Source organism: Schistocerca americana, chromosome 4, assembly GCF_021461395.2.
Source record: "Schistocerca americana isolate TAMUIC-IGC-003095 chromosome 4, iqSchAmer2.1, whole genome shotgun sequence".
Taxonomy (NCBI): Eukaryota; Metazoa; Arthropoda; class Insecta; order Orthoptera; family Acrididae; genus Schistocerca; species Schistocerca americana.
In genome coordinates, this window is record NC_060122.1 from 239,907,258 (window position 1) to 239,928,917 (window position 21,660).

The window sequence follows — 21,660 nt, forward strand, 5'->3', positions numbered from 1 at the left end:
TTGAAGTTATCGTTGGTGTCATATCCCTCTATATTCACCATTCCCCCAGGGACACCCTGTATAGCTCAGCACTAGCTCATACACGTGGAATGATAATCAGTTTCGACTTCTTACAAACTCCTCATCTCACTAAAAGCATTCTGGGTATATTGAGATGCCATCTTATAAAATGCTTAAAACATACCGAAGTTTCGGCTGAGTTGCAACGGCTTTCCTCAGGGCAAACACCAATTAGTTAGTATGTGGTTGCATCAGTGTATCGCTTTTCTGCCGGTGCCACAAGACCATTGACGTTACATTTGTTGGATTTTATTGACCCAAAAATAACATTGATGGTTATAAGGAGAGAGGTAGGGATTTGTAGGTAACTATTTGTAGGTTGACGATTTGCTGGCAACTGGCAGCCCGTTGCCAATCAGCGATAAGCTTTTGGGGCAGCGCAGAGGAACAATGCCAGTCGTGCAAACACTGTTTGGCCGGTCCCGGAAGTGTCCACTGAAGGCAGTAAGCCACAAATAGTCAGCCACCGTGGATATGTGACGTCGGTGGTCGTTGGACACTGTCAGAAAAGTGATACATCGAGCCGGCCGCGGTGGCCGTGCGGTTCTAGGCACTTCAGTCTGGAACCGCGCGACTGTTACGGTCGCAGGTTCGAATCCTGCCTCGGGCATGGCTGTGTGTGATGTCCTCAGGTTAGTTGGGTTTAAGTAGCTCTAAGTTCTAGGGGACTGATGACCTCAAATGTTAAGTCCCATAGTGCTCAGAGCCATTTGAACCATTTGATACATCGATGCAACCACATCCTAGTAATCAGTATTTGCTCTGAAGAACGCCATTGCAAATTGGCCGAAATGTCAGTATATTTTAGTATTTTGAGTATTTTATATGATGCCATGGAAAGATACCCAGAATACTTTTAGTAAGATTGGCAGCGGTCTTATTTTAAACTGTAGAGTGGAACCCCACCACACTCTCACTATCATGGTGACCGTCACAAACATTCTGCTGTCACCTCTGTACTTGCGAGACGTTCACAAGATGCGGATCTATGATGTCCATTGGTCTGGGGTTACGGACTAATATGGGCGCTATAGGTAATTGGAAGTGGCCGGAAGTCGTTTGAAGTGGAGCAATTTTAAGGACAGAGGGGTAAATGTGCCATGGAAAGGGCCATGCGAAAAAAACCCTGGGTCAGTCTGGGCAAGGAGTACGGCCAGTAGCAGATTTCTCGCTATGTGCCTTGAAGCTTGCAAGAACAGGTTAGTTAGTAGTGGGTGAGGTGCAGTGTCATAGCCAAGGCTTGTTGTAAGATTGTCAATCTGATCGATGAGAGGCATGCTGATGGGCACCGGCGATATCCCATTGGCCAACTTCAGCTTGTGCATTCTGTAACAAGCCAAGTTGTCATCTGAGTGGTCGATCTGATTTTAAGATCAGCCTTTCTGTGTGAAATTTGAGTGGGGTGTGCTAGCATTGCATCTGTGTTCAGTTTCCTTGCTGTGCCGCATTGTCGGCTGTTTACTCAGCTAGCAGTGCCATTAGATTTGCTGTATTGCAGGGACTCACCGATACTGCTTTGTTTGTGTGTGTTTAAATCGAGCTCACCATAGGTGGTTAATTACACCTAAGGAGGAGTGTCTTGGGGTGATTATGCTTCCACCTATGGTTGTGGTCATAGTTGTGCAGGTTGAGAACGAGAGGGTTGACACGGGCTGCAGAACACTACAAATTTATATCAAGTAACCATCTGTTAAAAACTGGTGATAGTAAAATATCTGCCAGCCACTGTGGTCGAGCGGTTCTAGACGCTTCAGTCCAGAACCAAGCGGCTTCTATCGTCGCAGGTTCGAATCCTGCCTCAAGCATGGATGTGTGTGTTGTCCTTAGTACGTAGTTCTAAGTCTAGGGGACTGATGACCTCAGATGTTAAGTCCCACAGTGCTTAGAGCCATTTGAACCATTTAGTAAAATACTACAAAACTAAACTGCAGAGCCAAAGACACTAGTACACCTGCCTAATATTGTGTAGGGCCCCCGCGAGCACACAGAAGTGCTTCAACATGACTTGGCATGGCCTCGACTAATGTCTGAAATAGTGCTGGAGGGAATTGACACCATGGATCTGCAGGGCTGTCCATAAATCAGTAAGAGTACGAGGGGGTGCAAATCTATTCTGAACAGCATGCTGCAAGGCATCCCAGACAAGCTCAATAAAGTTCGTGTCTGGGGAGTTTGGTGGCCAGCGGAGGTGTTTAAACTCAGTAGAGTGTTCCTGGAGCCACTCTGTAGCAATTCTGGACATGTGGTGTGTCGCATTGCCCTACTGGAATTGCCCAAGTGTGTCTGAATTCACAATGGACATGAGTGGATGCAGGTGATCAGATAGGATGCTTAGGTGCGTGTCACCTGTCAGAGTCGTATCTAAAGGATCAGGGGTCCCACATCACTCCAATTGCACATGCCCCACACCATTACAGAGCCTCCACCAGCTTGAACAGTCCCCTGTTAATATGCAGGGACCAAGGATTCATGAGGTTGTCTCCATACCGGTACACTCCATCCGTTTGATACAATTTGAAACGAGACTCGTCCGACTACCAGGCAACATGTTTCAAGTCATCAACAATCCAATTTCGGTGTAAAGCTTTGTCTCGTGCAGTCATCAAAGGGACACGAGTGGGCCTTCGCCCCCAAAAACCCACATCAATGAAGTTTCGTTGAATGGCTCGCACGCTGACACTTGTTGATGGCCCAGCAGCAATTTGCGGAAGGGTTGCACTTCTGTCACGTTGAACGATTCCGACTGGTCCCATTCTTGTTGGACATTTTCCCGGCCGCAGCGATGTCAGAGATTTGATACTTTATCGGATTCCTGATATTCATGGTACACCAGTGAAATGGTCGTAAGGGAAAATACCCACTTCATCACTACCTCGGGGATGCTGTGTCCAATCGCTATTGTGCTGACTATGTTCAAACTCACTTAAATCTTGATAACCTGCAATTGTAGCAGCAATAACCAATATAACAAATGTGCCAGACGCTTTTTGTATTATATAGACGTTGCAAACCGCAGCGCCGTATTCTGTCTGTTTACATATCTCTGTATTTGAATTCGCATGCCTACACCAGTTTCGTTGGCGCTTCAGTGTAAATTGCAAATTATATTAACATATATACACAATCATACACACTTCCATACGTTGTGTGTCAACGCCCAGATGGCATTCACAGCATAAATACTGTATCTACACTCAGTTTGTTGCTGAAGGCTACAGCTGACTACAAGGGGTCATCAAAAAGTAAATTAAACGTTATTTTGGCAGGCCAAATAATGTTTGTTCTATGCTGCACTACACTTCAAAGAGACGCACAAACATGACACTATTTTTCAATGTATCCAACAAGTTAATGTAAACAACGGCTGGAACGGTTTAGCAGTCATTCAACTCCTCGGCCACAGAGATCTGCTACTTGTTCACGGAGTCATTAGAGAAGCGCTGTGTGGGTGTGAACATCCTCACCTTCGAAAATCTCTTTCTATCCAGATGTCCTTTGAGCTTTCCAGAAGGTTAGAAATCGGATGGTGGGAAATCTGGACCACCTGATCAGTGTCACCCTCGTCTCTGCGACCTTGGTGCCAAGTCACTACCGCTGGCCGCGACATTGCATTTGATCCATATGTCGTCAGAATTTCACGGCAAATCTGTGTGCTATTCAGACGTTTTGGCCATAGGAGTCGTACTGTCCCACATACTTAAGCTTTGAATCACTTTCCCAGTTGCCGCACCATTTCACTCCAACTGTGAGTTGCAGATGTCCGTAAAGCAGCAGAACTAGGGTGACCAGACGTTCAGATAAATCCCGACATGTCCTCCTCTTTACCTGCTTGTCCCGGGTCCGGACGGATTTTTATATTGTCCTCCTTATTCGCAAAGTTGACCATAAGAAAGTTATATTTGCAATTATTCCCATTCTCTTACTCTTTTCTTCACTATCTTATATACAGATTGCAGTAGGATTATAGATATTTCACTACTGATGATAGATCGATCCATAAGCGAGTGCAGGTATCGATTATTTAAAGTTTCCATTCCATATTTTCAGTTCAGGATTCACATTGTCTTGGTTTGGCATTGTAGGATTCATGTCATGTATGCATTACTGATGTATGAGTGTGGTTTGCTGTTTATGGATAGTTGTTCCGTTGACTTAATGTGTGGCTTTAATGAAGAAGTTAAAATTTTTATGGAGAAAGCTAGTTGCTATATAAATCGTGCCATGAATATTTAAAACGATGGCTCTGTATGTTTCACTACTTTTCCTGCTAAACAAACCTACAGTTCTACAGAAAACTGGATCTTCAGAGAAATTCCAATGAAAGTTAAGGAATGTATGTTATGTCTATTTATTAATTCATTTATTAAATTTGAATGTGTCTCTCCGTGTATCCTTTTTTCTCTAACTTTGTTCTCCTTTTTGGAGCTGTTTGTCCACTTTCTTTATACGTCTGCATCTGGTATGTCTCTGCAGGAAACCCAGAACATGTACTCTCTTATGAAAATGCGCCACTCTTGTTGCACAGTGGTCTTAGCGTGACATGACACATGTAACTTTCTTTCCAAAGTCCTTACGTCCATGGTCACCGTAGCATGTAGACGCCAAAAAAAGTGTATATTTTCAACTGTTTCTGAAAACTGGGATGTGCCTTAATTGGCCTCTATGGTGTCTTTAAGGACTAAATTTAAATGGTGACTTGCAAAATAAACTAAATGTTGCTATTGTATTGATTTATTTTTGTACACGTCACCTCAAAGTCCTAAAACGTACCAGCTCTTATTACACATATCACAGCTCATTGTCTAGTGATTAGCGGTGCTGCCACTGGATCACGGGGTCCCAGGTTCGATTCCCGCATGGATTGGGGATTGGGTGTTTGTGTTGTCCTTATCATTTCATCATCATTCAGGAGATTGCGAGGCGGGAAACTGGAAAGATTGGGAATTTGTACGAGCGCTGATAACCACACCGTTGAGCGCCCTAAAAACCAAAATAATCATAATCGGGATATCCGTGTGGTCTAAGGCATTTTGCCACAGTTTGCGTGGCTTACCACATTGGAGGGTCAAGTCCTCCTTCGGGCGCGCGCGCGCGCGTGTGTGTGTGTGTGTGTGTGTGTGTGTGTGTGTGTGTGTGTGTGTGTGTGTGTGCAGCGTAAATTAGTTTAAGTAGTGAGTAAGCCTAGGGACCGATGACCTCAGCAGTTTGGTCCCACAGGAACTTACCACCACTACCACCACTCGTCATCACCACTTAGCGTCCCCTACAGACGCGGATCTAAGGGGTGAGAGAAGTATCAATCCCTCCTCTCCCCCAAACAACGATTCAGTAGGGGCATTTATCTTTGTTACATACATCACACTCCGAATTTCACAGCTATATTTCGGAAATACGTATGCATGAATATTAAATTGTCTAAAAATGGCAAGGAATTCTAGGAGTTACTGGTTACGTTTAATATCTTCAATATCATAGGATACTTTACAATTGCTCGAGCAAGAGTCTAGCCACATGTGTGGGTTTCAGCCTGACCGCTGACATGGAAGCAAGGTGAAGGAGCACATTCACAGAGACTCAGTGTCGGCAACAAACCAGACTCGTTTAGTGTGTCGACAACAAACCCGCCTCGATTCGTCAGCCCACTAGTAGTACCAAAAAAATACAGAAAGTTTCTGGGTGTGCGTGCATGAGTTCCTTTCTCTGTATTCTACTCAATTAGCGATTCACAAGCTGATCTTGCCAACAAATAACAATGTCTTTTACAGTAAGGTAATTGCACAAGATCCCGTATTGCTATATAAACATGAGCTGTCATGTTTGATTCACGAGTTAATATTTGCAATACATTTCGTAGTGTTTTATGATGTCAGAGACGCTAGACTGTTTTTGCAGTGATAAATTATCCGATACCGCTCTGGGAAGATCAAATAACAAATTGTACTCCAGTAGCTCCAGCCTAGTTGTGCCCCTAGCGTAACTTTAAAGCAGATGTAGCCATACACCAAGAAAAAAAGAAACAAACAGTAAGGCTGACTTCCCAAATATGGGTGCAAACAGCTGAAAGAAACTGCTTCCTCTCACTTCCACATTCGCATAGCTACAGTAAGCAGACCAGTGTTCACAGTTGTAATGCAAAATGAAATACAGAGCGCACGCTTCAGTGACAAAAATCATGGGATATCTGCTAATGTCAAGTGGGACCTCCTTTTGCCGGTGTAGTGCAGCATTTCGACGTAGCATGGACTCAACAGCTCGTTGAAAGACCCCTGCAGAAATATTGAGTAATCCTGCCTCTATAGCCGTAAAATGTTGCCATTGCATGATTTTGTGCACGAACTGCCCTCTCAATTATGTCCCACAAATGTTCGGTGGGATTCATGTTGGGCGATTTGCGTGGCCAAATCATTTTCTCAAATTGTCCAGAATGTTCTTCAAACCAATCATGAACAACATGGCCCAGTGACATGGCGCATTGTCATCCATAAAAATTCCATCATTGTTTGGGTAGTAGAAATCAGGACTCATCTAAATAGATCACGGTTTTCCAATCCTCTAGGATCCAGCTGATATGTCCGTGAGCCCAGGAGAAGTGCTGCTGGTGATGTCGGGCACTCGCTTTGGTAGTCAGCTGCAATAGTGCATTAACGCCAAATCTCGCCATAACGGATACATTTGTCGTTCGTCCCACATTGATTTCTATGGTTACTTCACACAGTGTTGTTTCTCTGTTAGCACTGACAACTCTACGCAAATGCCACTGCTCTTGCTCATCAAGTGAAGGCCATCGACAACTGCATTGTCCGCCATGGGAGGTAATGCATGAAATTTGGCAAATTCGGCAGACTCTTGACACCGTGGATCTTGGAATATGGAATTCCCTAACCATTTCCGAAATTGAATGTTCCATGCTTCTAGCTCCAACTACCATTCTGTGTCAAAGTCTGTTAATTCCCGTTGTCCATCCAGAATCACATCGGATACCGTTTGACATGAATCACTTGAGTACAAATGACAGCTCCACCAGTGCACCACCTTTTTACACCTTGTGCACGCGCCACTACCGTCATCTTGGTATGTGTGTATCGCTCTCCCTTTGTCACCTCAGTATATGCTGTAAATTATGCTGTGGGAATTTCTTGCTATTATAGTTCTGAACATCAGTTGCATGATACATATATCTGTCAAATTTTCGGAAGAATGCCTTTCAAATGCTATGAGGGTGAATCGGATATAAACCATGGTTTTTGTTTAATGCACATTTTTATAAATGGAGATCAGCACAATTTTTGCTCATTGTTCCTTTTGTTTCCAGTGATTGTTCTTCGCAGCTAGATAATGGTTGTACACCACCACCTACATAATGTTCATTCGGACTGGTACCATTTCTTTAGTCGGAATCACAATGTCAGACCAAGCAACACATTATAACCAAGCTCCCCACAACAGAGGGCGTAAAACCGTCTGAAATTTTGAAAACACTTGCGGCACAGTTACGGAAAAAGACCCTGAGAAAGACTTAACTACACATATGACACAGAAAGTTTTTAAGAGGACGAGAAACAGTTGAAAATGTAGCTTACCGATGACGCCCAAGGACCAGCAAGACTTGGGAGAATATTCGCATTGTTAACCATCTTATTGAAGACAATAGCCGAATAATAGTTGCTGAAATTACTAATGAGGTTGGCATCCCAGTTCCATTTGGCTCACTTGCTCGATTGGTATTTTTCTGTTTACAGAGAACCACTGTCTCTAAATTACCAATACCACTGCACAGCACTCTGTTTACATTGTGGTTCCTTTTCATAATCCCTTATGAATGCACACTGATAAACATTTTACATATACCAACACACAAAAACCCTTTTTTTTGTCACCATTTTGTCAAGGCACTGCCTCATAATGCTAGCGGATGCTCACAATGCAAACTGGGTGAGTTTAGAGGTCTATCCATGCATCCATCAGTCATACTTGTACACCAAATACTTTAATAAATATACAACTTTGAAAACGAGTAAATCATAGCAATCCTGTACAATGAAAACGCAGCTAAGCCACCTGAAAGCACGTGGGAAAAACATACTCGAACTGGCTCTGGGTTCCGGATTATGTCTGGTGCAGGCAGCCATAGCTTCGTAATAGACAGCTGAAGCAGAGTGCCAGTTATTTTATTACACTTATTAGTATATCAGGTTCCATGGAACCATACAAGATAATGTTGCTTTGGGCGTGGGAAAAGTTGGTACATAGTTAACAATGATGAATTACATAACACAAAAAGCGTTGTGAGAGAATATATGAATAAATGATACTTTGCAGAGAAAATCCTGAACCATTGTGTAGACCGCTTTGCAGAATAGGAGTGCCACTGGAAGGAATCATTGCAACTTCGATCTGAATACTTGAGATTTATCACCAATTTATTTTATTTCTGCTCAAAGCCTATTGAAAATGGAAATTTACTGAATATTGCACAACTTTATGTACATTGCTTAAGAATTTTGTAGCCAATTACATGTAATCACATGTGTGTCTGGGTGGAGGGGGGGGGGGGGGGAGGGGCAGCACAAGTAAGCATACTAATGGTGCAGTCTGAATCGACCGGAACCCATTTAGCTCATATTCAGGGTCAGTCCGAAACATGTTTTCCATACAAGTGACTTCCCATTTGCATGACTGTAGTGCCACCACCAGTGATCAAAGCACTGCCAGTGGTGATGCTGGCACTGCACATTCTCATGCAGCCGGACACAGTCTAGCTTGTAAACACTTTGACCAGTCAGTGGATACATCGACTGTTGTATTTATTTATGTGCAGCTCACACTGGTAAGTGTTGTGACTGAGAAGTTGCCAACCCATATTGTGAAGTTGCCGGTGGTATAACAATAGGTCTGCCTGGCTGTATTGTCATTTGGCTTCCCTGCTGGGATACAGCCGCCTGTTTCCACTATTCCTTTCCATCTTAATTCAAACTTTTTCTCTTGTCTTTCATTTGTGAGTCAGGAGAATCTAGGGGCTTCCCATAGTTGCCCCTGGTATGTCTTCAAAGCAGATAAAGTCTGCTGCAATACAGGGTGGTCCATGGATAGTGACCGGGCCAAATATCTCACGAAATAATCATCAAACGAAAAAACTACAAAGAACAAAACTCATCTAGCTTGAAGGGGGAAACCAGATGGCGCTATGGTTGGCCTGCTAGATGGCACTGCTATAGGTCAAACAGATATCAACTGCGTTTTTTTTTTTAAATAGGAACCTCCATTTTTATTACATATTCGTGTAGTACGTAAAGAAATATTAATGTTTTAGTTGGACCACTTTTTTCGCTTACAGATAGCGCTGTAATAGTCACAAACGTATAAGTACGTGGTATCACGTAACATTCCGCCAGTGCGGACGGTATTTGCTTCATGATGCAGTACCAATTGCGGAAAAGGTCGATATCATGTTGATGTATGGCTATCATGATCAAAATGCCCAACGGGCGTGTGCTGTGTATGCTGCTCGGTATACTGGACATCATCCAAGTGTCCGGACCGTTCGCTGTTGATATCCAATGGCAGCACCATCTAGGGGGCCAACCATAGCGCCATCTGGTTTCCCCCTTCAAACTAGACAAGTTTCGTTCTTTGTAGTTTTTTCGTTTGACACTTATTTCATGAGATATTTGGCCCTGTCACGCTCAATGGACCACCCAGTATACTTGGTCAACTTTCATGCATTGAATCTCAGAATAAAAGCAGCTGTCTTTTCAAGCTCATCATTAACCATGACATTGTTTCCTTTGGTGACACCTTCCCATTCCATTCACGTAGTGTTTTAGTATCGGTATTCATGATGTCCCAATAGCTTACAAACTCTGTAGGCTTACTGCAATCAAACAATGTGTTCAGCTGACTTGTGGAATACTTTCTAAGTATTTTTGCATTTAACAGTTTTTATACGTGTAGATTTCATATTATTGACCAGCGTTTGTAGTTAAACAATCACTTCATGGCTGAAATTTGCCCTGCAACTCCTTACAACACTTTACGCATGTAGAAATGTGACAATTTCTCAAATTTGCATTCTGCATATTAAATACAATGAAAATATTATTTACTGTGGGATATGTCTGTTACTGTCAATAGTCTCTCTAGTACTGACAGATTTTCTGATGGACTAGCTACACAAAGTCTCTCTGTTGTTCGAGTGTTAATACTCTGATATCAGGTGCCACAGTGGTTGAATGCCCACCGGAGGAGATGGACCTTGATAGCTGATAGTGGGCACAGTAGCCATGCAACGCTTGTGTGGCGAGTGTGCTACTGTCTCGCTATATGAGATTGCCAACCAATACCGTTCCATGCAACCAGTATTTACACAGTTGCACCGTGTGCAATCAGTTCAGTGCTCGCACTTGAGATGTATGCATGGATCTTCACTGTACTAGATCTGCTGGATGACTACTTTGCCTGTCACTCAGTTATTCTCTCTGGTTGCACCTTGGATTTTTCTCTCCATTGCTCTTGATCTTGTTGTCATCACTGTGGTGACTGCTCTGCATAGTGCCTCATTGTCATAAGGTTGTTTGACCTTGTACTTGTATGTTGTCTTGACCATGGTCTGTCTATTGTGTTTAATTCTCCCTACCATTGGGTTGGGATACTCTTCCGCAGTCAGCTCTCTCTGTGTCTGCATTCACCAATGTGCACACCAACATCTGCCTACAGTGGATATAGCAAATACTACCTAATATACCACTCAAACTACCAGGAATATTTTGTAGGATCCATTTGCATTCACCAAGCAGGTAGGGAAGTAATGGTCCACGTAGAAGGAGCCTCACTCATCTAGGTGAGATATGACAGGACATGACAAGTGCCACAGAGATTACCTGCTAACTAATGTTTTGCCTCAATAGCCATCCATCTCATCAGAACTTAGGACACTTTTGAGACTGAAATTTTTTTATAGTGTTTGTGTACATCGTTGTTATCTAGACTGTTAAGTAAAACCACCTCTCCCTGTGACATACAATATTCCGCTGCAATGCTTCAAGGTCACTGGTGCTTGCACAGAGCTTACAGAAAAAGTGGACTGGTGGCATTCATTAGTTCTCTGTTCAGAAAGTCTGGGTTTATGAGAATGGTACCCAGCCTGAACTAGCCAGATATCCTGAGGTGCTCACCATATGGCATAAATCACATGGCATGGATGACTTATTGAATGTCATGGATGTGTAGAGCATTAAACTGCTGCCAACAGTACCTTGGCATAGAGAACTGGATCAACTGAATATATCAGACATGAAGGAACACAATGGAACAATTGAAGTCTCCTAGTGTGCTGCTTAATATTCATCAAATGTTCAGGCACACAATAACCACATAGTCAGGAAAATCAAGGATCATCTGTGTCACAAGTCCAGAAATGAGTTTGTGGGGAAAAGTAAATTTGTTGATGCATTGGGAGGATATTGTGAAAGTTTTGAACATTGACTATCGGAAAAATGTTGTCTGAGGTCATTTGCTTGGCTTACATCATAAAGCACTGACTTTTCACATTTTTAATGAAACGAGTTCTTTTCACTGCATGGCAATAATTATGAAGGCAGCTCAATAAGTATCAGTATGCTAATTTACTTTTTTTAAAAATAAATATCTGTTTCTCAATCTGGTCTTCTTTTAGCAATAGAGACTTCCCCTACTGCTTCAGTCATTTTCTGTAGCCCCTCATGAAACAGAGATCATCAAGCTCTCTCCAATATGACACTCTTGATGATGCCATCCACATTTTAACAGAATTTAACCTGCAAGCAATTTCTTCATGTTTGGGAACAGAAAGAGTGTAGAAAACCAGCAGGTTAGAGAATTAGGAGGCATGGTGAGAGGGGAGCAGAAGTTCATGCTGCTTTGTAGTGGCAACACCAGATGAATGTGCTGGCACATTGTCATGGTGAAACAATTTCTTCCTTCAATTTCTTGCTGAAGCAGCTCAAGATCTCTAAATAGTATTTCCCAGTGTCAGTTTTTACTTTTCCTAAGAAGTTTGTGAATGTGACACCCTTCACATCCTAAAAAATCGCCACTCTAGCTAAAGCAAAGTCAAACTTATAGCACACAGAACTGCTGGTCCTGACGACAATTGTTGGTACGTAGTGGAAGAAATTATGACTGCTTATAATTAAACTGACAGTGTTCAGAGTGCTGCAGTGTGGGCTGTACACATCGTAGGTATGTTCATTAATCAGTGTGATTGCACAATATGCTCAAAAAATAATAGTTCCACTTTCTGCCACAAGGTGAAAATATGGCACTGCAAGCAGTCAGAATGTGAAATGTCTCCTGTTTGATGTCAGTGTACTGTTGTCATTTGGCAGTGTGTGTTGATTTCTTTTTTGAAGTGACTATTGGTGTAAAGGGTTAAGAAGGTTGAAGTTTTCTGTACAAAATGGAATGGCTATTGAGAAGAAAGGCCATGTACTGCTGGTAAAGTTCAAAAAAATGGATCTGAGCTCTATGAGACTTAACATCTGTGGTCATCAGTCCCCTAGAACTTAGAACTACTTAAACCTAACTAACCTAAGGACATCACACACATCCATGCCCGGGGCAGAATTTGAACCTGCGACTGTAGCGGTCACGCGGTTCCAGACTGAAGCACCTAGAACCGCACAGCCACACCGGCTGGCGCTGGTAAAGTTGTTTTATCAGAAAAGCAACAATAGCAGTGCTGCAGTGCAGGAATATTTCTGTCAGAAACAGCTTTGAAGAGGTCCCACATCAGTAAATAGGGTGCAGAATATAATCAAGAAATTTGAACAAACAGGTGAATTAGGCGGTGCAGCAGCAAGAGGGAAATGTCCCATTCCTATGACCGTTGTTGATGAACTTGCTGTAGCTGTAGTTGACTGTGCAGTACAAGCTTCAATTTCTGCATCCAGTGCTCAAGATGTGTCATGAGAATTCTCTCGCCCCTGGTCAATAGTTCAAAAGATTTTGTGGCACATTTTACACTAATATTCCTACAAGATTCAGAATGTGCATCAAACAAAGCCCCAAGATAGGCTACAAGCCATGACTTTGTCCATTGTTTTTTGGCACATATGGAAAGGGATGACATGTGGACAGGAAATATTCTTCAGAAGGACGAGGCACATTTTGCTCAGTATGGTACCATGAATGCACAGAGCTATTACATATGGGGTTCTACTCCACCACACATCATGCAGGAGCATCCACTGCACTCAGCTTGTGTAACTGTGTGGCTTGGTTTCACAAGCTCAACCATTCTCAGTCCATTTTTCTTTGAGGAGATAATACCTCACAGGCCGGTTATGTACACAGTAACATCTTCACGTTATAAGGACCTCTTGTGCAACACATGATTCCAGCTTTGCAAGGACGCAATTGTGTCCACATCACTATTTGCATGTAAGATGGAACATTACCACATATAGCTTGCCAGGTAAAATATTTGTTTCGTGAAACTTCCAGTAACAACCTCATCATGTCAAGGCAACTTCAAGGTGCATGGCCTTCCAGATTCACTGACCTAAATCCATGTGACTTCTGACTGTGGGGACATTTGGAAGATCATGTCTATCATGGATGTATCCATACTCTTCCTGATCTAAAGGATAACATATCACTCCAATTACAGTTGATAGGCTGCAAGAAACTGTTGACCATGCCATGCTATGGATGCAGCATGTTGCTGAGTTTGGAGATCATACTGAACACATGTTGGAACTTGTGACCATTTCCTAATAGAAGTGCCAGAACCACCCACATCATTCTTCCCCTTTTCCTTCACCTGCACCACATTCTGACTGCTTACAGTGTCATGTTTTCACCTGATGGCAGAAATTGGAACTATTATTTTTTCATTATACTCTGCAAATACTCTGATTGGTGAACATAACTATGTTGTTTCAGTGTCCTGCAATGTAAATGCCCTGCATTACAGCATTTGTAACACCATGAATTTAATTATAACCACCCAGTAGCAATATTATTCTTAATGTCTACATCATATAACCATGCCCCATTTTTTAGAATAGATTTATATAGGCAACCTACAGTTTTGATTGGTGCTTACTTTCCAATCTACAATGATGAGTTAAGATCTCAACAACAGCGGCAAAAAAATGAAAAATGTCCTTCAGATCTTATTTAAATTTCTTCAGGACCACCTTCATAGTTGAAATCCGCTGTTGTACATCAGCAGCTATTACAGCACCAATTGGGCTGATATTTTTACTATTTGTGAATCTTCAGGTTTTGGCGGCGAAAAGACTGTTCCATTAAGTTTCAGGTGTGCAGCCACAAGAATTCTCCTTCTTCTTTTAATATTTCTGCTGTATAACGTTCAGGCATCTTCAGAGTGAGCCGCAAGACTGCCGCTCCAGTGCTCGCTTCATCTCTTTATACTCGTGTGAATGTGGCCTTTCTTACACTGGACAACAACTCATACTGTCCAAGAAAGACGTACAGAACACCAGAGGTACACACGACTTTTACAACCTAACAAGTCGGTAGTGGAAGAGCACTGTATCGACACTGGTTGAATGACAACATCAAAATTTTGGCAACGACATCGAAGTGTTAGGGGAATTGGTATAATACCCTGAGTTCTACCTGGCCACCATCTAACCCTACAGGATGCCTAAATCTACCACTGAAACACCATTCAAAGTCAAGTGGACAAATAATGACAGATCCCGTACTTCCTGCAGAGGAGAAAGGATCCACAGGAGGGGAAAGTACTTGAAGTGCCTTTGGCGCTGGTACCACAAGTACGTGATCCTCCAGAGCTCTTACAACACATCATTTTGCAGCAGTTGCCAATAGTTTGACGTAGGCAAGGTAATTTCCAGCTGCTTGTGAACATCAACTGACTCATTCAGTGTCCAAGAACATCATTCACTGCATTGTGGCTGGTGCCTTGTATTACAGGATAGTGGCCAAATAACTTTAAATTAAGCCTGTTGACTATCTTTTAATCCATTGAGCTAAAAAAAACTACTAACTCCCTATAAGAATTGAGGCATAAGACAAGATTTCTATTAAGGCAAAGAAAAACCTGTGGTAAAAATTACAAGTTTCCTAAAATATTTGAGGTCGGTTACAGTTGTTAACGACCTTGAAAATAGTGTTAATTTATGGTAAATGTACGACCACAGCATTTTGCTGTGTGCCTCTTACTGTTGGTACCTGCAAATAATACAATAGGTATAACCTTCTGAAGGAGGGCACTAAATGCCCAAAACTGGTAAAGAAATTAAATTTCTTTTATGTAATTCATTGCTTATTACTTAATTAAATGTAGATAATGTATACTCCTCTTGAAGGGAAAACTAAATGTAACACAATACATTAATTACAATATCTGCTACATTAACTAAACCACAAGCAATATACTATGAATTTGATTAAGCACGGAAAACTGTAACTTTTGAAAATGTACATTTATCTGCATTGATATACAATGAAACTGAGGGTGATCTAGCATAATGTTTGTGCAGCTATTACCAATGAATATCACTTGATGAACTTCTTTGCATAAATGTAATGAATTATCATTTAATACCACCCAGAGTTGTCATTTTTTTCTATATTTGTTGTGCAGTTCCACAGTTTCTGTCTTAGACCATTATCAGATGTTACACAAAACCATAGAAATCTCCGCTCCTGTGTACATTTTAACAGTGACCACAATCATGTGGCTTACGAGTGCAGATGTCGTAGCTGTCATAAAATTGATAGCACTAACACCATTAGTATGGGAGTAATAGTATAATGAATAAAGAAAAATGACAATGGCTGGTGGCATTAAATCATTTAAAGAAATATTAATCCTTGAGTTACACCTGGTCCTGTTGTTACAGAGGGTGATCTGTGCCATTCAAAATATGGAGGGTCTGGGGTGTGTCTGCATATCAATTCATGTCCATCAGCTATCCGCATGGTGCGTGAAGGTATTGTGCCAGACATATGTGGATTCCGAGGAAGCACAGCCATAGTGTGCTGTGAAGATGATGCTGCCTCCAATCAACTAATCGCAGGAGATTCACCACCTAGGTATGAAACCTTATCTTAAAACTCTTTTTTACATGTTACGCTTGACTCTTCTTACTACAGTAGGTACTAGTAACCAGTAGTTGAACTGACTGACTATTTGCAGCTTTAAGTACATCATGTGCTGCACTCTTTCTGGGCATGATGACAAATAATGACTTGAATTAAAATTACACCATCGCTACAGGTAGGTGCAGCTGTACTTGCTTTGCCTCGGCAGTGCTCACTGAGGAAGTACCCTAAACATAATTCATATGCAAGTGCAATATATAAGAAAGGCAGCTGTGACAAAATATTGTATTTTTGTTGATATTGCATGATGGTTTGATAAACTATTGATTGTTGCCATGGCTATCTTGTAACATATGTTTACACTGCAGCATATGCACTGACTGTTTGTGTTTATAAACACTTCCTTAGAAAGCAAAATCGCTAAGTCAACACTATTTCTCAATAAACCTTCATTCATTTTTGATTAAGAGAAATACTTGAACAGCATACCATAAGGTGCATCACATCAGATTCATCTTAATGAGACATTTCAATCATTTGAAAGTAGTTATAAATGAATTATAATACTGTTTAAGTATTTATCATGCACTAATCCACTTTGTGTTTATCAATTCGCTGTGTCTGATGGCCACTCTTTGATACAGACAACCAAGTTGACTGTGACACAGTAATTACATTTTAATACATAGCTGACACCAGGTCACTTGCAGAGAAAGTTTTCATTAAAAGTTTTTTTTAGTCAGTTTGTAATCATTTACAGACATGACTTCATCATAGCTTGTTGTCAGGCCATAGTCCACAAGTGGAACATGGGTCACTTGCATAGTTATCCAAGATTGTTGAACAAGACTTGCCTAATGAAAGATGAAATGAAGAGTTCTTTATTATTATTGTTGCAGAAATGATGATACACTGAACTAATTGGTCACTAGATTCAATGAGTACTTCTCCACAGTGATAGGAAACATTCCATCTATAATAATTAACAAACTACAGATGTATTAAATTTAGTCCAACAGCACAGATTACTCCACCAAGAGCTATGTGTTTCAAAAACACAACCCAAAAAGAAATTACAAAAACTTCCACTATTAAGCCATAAGTATCCTGTTTATAGTCATGTTTCAAGAAGAGTATGCCTCCTTGAGGCATATTATGTAATAATTTTATGGCTCAAGGCCTACTTCCAGGCAAACTTACATGTGCCTTATTAACATCAAAATATAAAAATGGATATAAGCAAATCACCCTTAATAACTGATCCATTTGATTACTTCCAGTCTTAAAAATATGAAAAAGTGACCTAAAATGGAATACTGATAAAATAGACTCCTTTGCCAATCTATTGTTAGTGTATTGTTTGCTTGTGTCCCTTTTCTGCTGCACAGATTCAAATGGCTAAAAGTCACAATTGATATTTATTTAAGTTGTTGTGCCATGGTTTAGAGTAGTTCTTGCATACCTTTCAGGCACGACATCTGTATGACACACAACAAATGAATAGTAGTTAGACACACCCCTCATTCCCACTACATGTGGGTCTGTCTCATCCTGGGGTTTGAGTGACCTGCCCTTCCTTTTAAACCCAACTTTCCCCAGCGGATCCTTCTCTCCTCCCTCTTCAAAGAACTGTGTATACTAACTACTGCCTCTCAATATATTTACTCCTTAATGAAATTTGTCCTAAATAATATATCTCTTTTCCCAGCAAACAGCTCAGTTCATACATACAATACCAGGAACAAAAATGATCTGCACAAGGACTTAAAAGCACTAACTTTAGTTCAAAAAGGGGTCCACTACTCAGGAACACTCATCTTCAATCGTTTGCCAGCAAACACAAAAAATTTAGTTACAAATAAAGATCAGTTTAAAAGGAGTCTCAAAGACTTACTAGTGGCCAACTCCTTCTACTCTATTGACGAATTTTTTAATAGAAACAAATGATGTATTGTATAAATTCATACTATTAGTATTGTTATTTCAGCTTTAAAAAATTTAAAAAAAATAAAAAAATTGACATGTTACACATCCAAGAGGATCTCCTCAGCACAGATCTATGGAATGAAAAATTAATCTAATCTAATCTAAAGGGACTATTATTTCCAAAAGCTAGGTAGTGTGTCACTTTTATTTTTGTATGTGTCTTTCAATGGAGCTATACATATGTTCTCTCAGCTATCAACTGTGCCTCACAGTTTGTCATATTTCATTATGTAAAATATATTCTGTTAAACAGAATCACAATGCGTAAATTATTAAGGAATAAAGGTGACCACACACAGAATGGCAGAAGTGTTGAGTTATCGAAAGGACCATGCAAAAGAGGAAAAAAACTCGCTAGCTTTCAGGATACTCCTACAATGTTCCAGCTGTACACACAACTCTGCCTGCCAGAACCACATTAGAGACACATGTTACTGATTTGCTGCAGCAGCTAATTAATTTAAATACATTTCTGCCTAAACATGCTGTTGCTGATTCAACACATCTCCTCCTACTTCTGAGTACTGCTGACTACTTCATACTATTAACTGACTAATAATACATGTGCACCAAGGACTAACATAATCATGGAACTGCATGGTCTACGTCTGTACAGAGACTATTACTTCTAAGTTTGAGTATCAACAATAAGAAAAATATATATACATGTATTTATATTGTTATCTCTGAAGACAAATACAGGGTGTCCCCCATAAAAGCAGTACATGTCGTATCCAAGATTGAAGCAACAATAACATCAAAAAACATGTAGTTACCTGTTTATGAGAGATGGGGGAAATGGTGGCAATGGGCATCGAGACAATGCTGCTACTTCACAAGCAGTTCAACTAGGGGTGATTAACCAGCACATGAGGTGTACTGGTTTATGTGGGGCACCCTGTAGTATCTGCTGGAAGGAGCACTTTACAATATTACATACTGAGACCTCATAAGTAATTGCTGCCTATTAATTTGGCTATGTAAAGAGATTCCTATAAATGATATCACACTAAAAACTTTGGTAGAACTGAAAACGACAATCCTTTTGGTATACTCTGCGACGTAGGCAATGTTTTTATTGCACTGACGACAAACAGTGAATTAAATTGTTGTACTCATGATACTTTATTGCAAGGGTGGAATCTTATATTCATTACAGAAAACAAATAAGAACATTGACAAAATGCACCCAAGAATAAAATCAAACTCTGTATGAAAGAACATAAAAGATGGTAGCCCAGTGCCAGAAGATCTGATGATGAAGGTACAGTCCTCCAAAACATAAAATGAGGAAAATAATGTGACTGGTTGACTGGTTACAGTAAAACTTATAAACTTGTACTGCAGAAAGACACACAAAAGTGGTGGGGTAGGCATTTATAGTAGAAATGATGTAAAATGTGAAAAAGTTAAATGGATAGATGATCTGAGTACTGAAATGGTATTTGAGGTCGCAGCAGTAAACCTGAAGTACGGAAACAACAGCCTTGTTATAGCAGCACTGTATAGGTCACCTGGAAGTAACACAGAAGAGTTTCTAAATTGCCTAGAGGACTTGCTAGAGGGGACAGCAATGTATGAAAAACACTTGTTGGTTGTTGGAGACATCGACATAAACTCATTAAATAATAGTGTGAACTATTTGTGCTATATGGATGTATTACAGTGTTATAACTTTAAACAAATGAACTCAGAACTTACAAGAGTAACTGTAAATACGAAGATATGTATTGACCATGTTCTCACAAATGTAGAAAAAGAGAAAGTAAATGTAAACACCTTAGAAAACTACATTTGTGATCACAGAGCCCTTACTATGGAAATTGATCTAGGGAACATAGATGTAACTGAAAGTGATACAGTTATACATAAAAGAAAATTTAATTATTCTAAACTTAAGATGGCACTAGGGAATGAAAAATGGGAATATTTCTATAAGTTATTCAGTAACACTTTAAATGAAACATGTCCTTCTGTTAAAAAAGTAAATAAAGCTGTAAGCCATAAAGCCGAGAATCTCCCTTCTGAAATTATTGGACTGAGGGCGAAAATGAAAGATTGCTATATACTTTTTAGAGATACTAAACTACAATATTTCTCAACAAAATATAAATTGCTCAGAAAAACATACAGAGTGTCCTTGACTAACCTAAAAGCACAGAAATATACCTCCAAAATAAGGAGCTCTAGCTGTATCAGTAAAACTGCTTGGAAAATAATGCATAAAGAAGTGGGAAACAGAATTCCTATGAACACAGGAACATAACATTAAAAGAAAATGGTGAAGAAATAAATGACCCAAAAGAAGTGTGTGAGAAATTTATATAAAAGTTCAGTACAATTGGTACAAATGAAGTTCATGTCAAGCCACAAAATTTTAGTCTTGGAAAATCTAGCCAGTCCTTTTAATGTCTTGTGGCTGGGATGACTTTCACCTAAACTGCTAAAGGAATGCAGGGATGAATTAGTGAAACCCCTGACTCACTTGATAAATACCTCCCTCAGAAATGGAGTATTCTCTGACCTTTTGAAAATTACTGAAATTATACCAGTGCATAAAAAGGGATTAAAAACTGACACTAAAAACTACAGGCCAATATCATTAACCTCAGAACTAGGCAAATTGTTAGAGAGAGTAATACTAAATCAAGTTGAATCATATTTCACCAAACACAATCTGTTAAACAACCTACAACATGGATTTAGAAAAGGGAGATCTACTACAACAGCAGTAGCATCTTTTATACATGAAATATTAAATAAGCTGGACAAAAGTGACAAGGTAATAGGCACTTTCCTAGATATGAGTAAAGCCTTTGATACTGTGAATCATACCATTCTTCTGTGTAAGCTAGAAGAGTACAGGTTGAGAGGACTAGCCTTGAAACTATTTACCTCCTATTTGAAAGACAGGAAACAGTGTGTAAAGCTAACTTATCAACATAATGGGCAGCTCCTAACAACCAAATCAAACTTTAGGACACGTCAATGTGGCATACCTCAAGGAAGCATACTAGGGCCTTTTCTGCTCCTTGTATATGTAAATAACTTATTTGAACCCCAAAATTGCATGGTTGTAAGCTATGCCGATGACATATCCTTCATCAGCTGTGGCACTGATATGCAGTCTGCAGCTAACAGTACCGAGATCAGTTTCAGTACTCTGTCTGCATACCTTACAGCAAACAAGCTTCTTGTAAATAAAGACAAAATGGTAATAATGACGTTCATCCACAGCTATAATGCTGCCATAACTGATACTGTATTTACATCCCCATTGGGTCTTGCATATGCAAATTCACATAAATTTTTGGGCATCGTTGTTGATGAACACTTATCATGGAAAGACCATGTAGATAATATTTGCAAGAAAATCAGTAGAAATGTGCATCTACTGAAACGGGTCTCAGTCTTCTTGGACCATGATACTTTAAGGCAAATATATTTTGGGTTAATTCATCCGCACCTTCAGTATGGTATTGAGATATGGGGTGGGGCATCAGCAGTTCATATAGATAGACTTTTTAGATTACAAAAAAA

General features: G+C 40.3%; 1 protein-coding gene across 2 annotated transcripts in view; it reads left to right on the forward strand.

Moving 5' to 3' along the window:
* The window catches only part of LOC124613199 (serine protease snake-like), a 275,095-nt gene that overhangs the window by 165,976 nt on the left and 87,459 nt on the right, over nucleotides 1-21,660 (forward strand). Inside the window, exons 1-2 of one of the 2 annotated variants that reach the window (XM_047141861.1) lie at nucleotides 4,255-4,393; nucleotides 15,933-16,125. In XM_047141861.1, the coding sequence (XP_046997817.1) occupies nucleotides 16,010-16,125 (116 nt within the window). In that variant the 5' untranslated portion in view covers nucleotides 4,255-4,393; nucleotides 15,933-16,009. Of the gene's footprint in view, nucleotides 1-4,254; nucleotides 4,394-15,932; nucleotides 16,126-21,660 lie in introns of those variants that run through there. The other variant, XM_047141860.1, reaches the window with a different exon arrangement.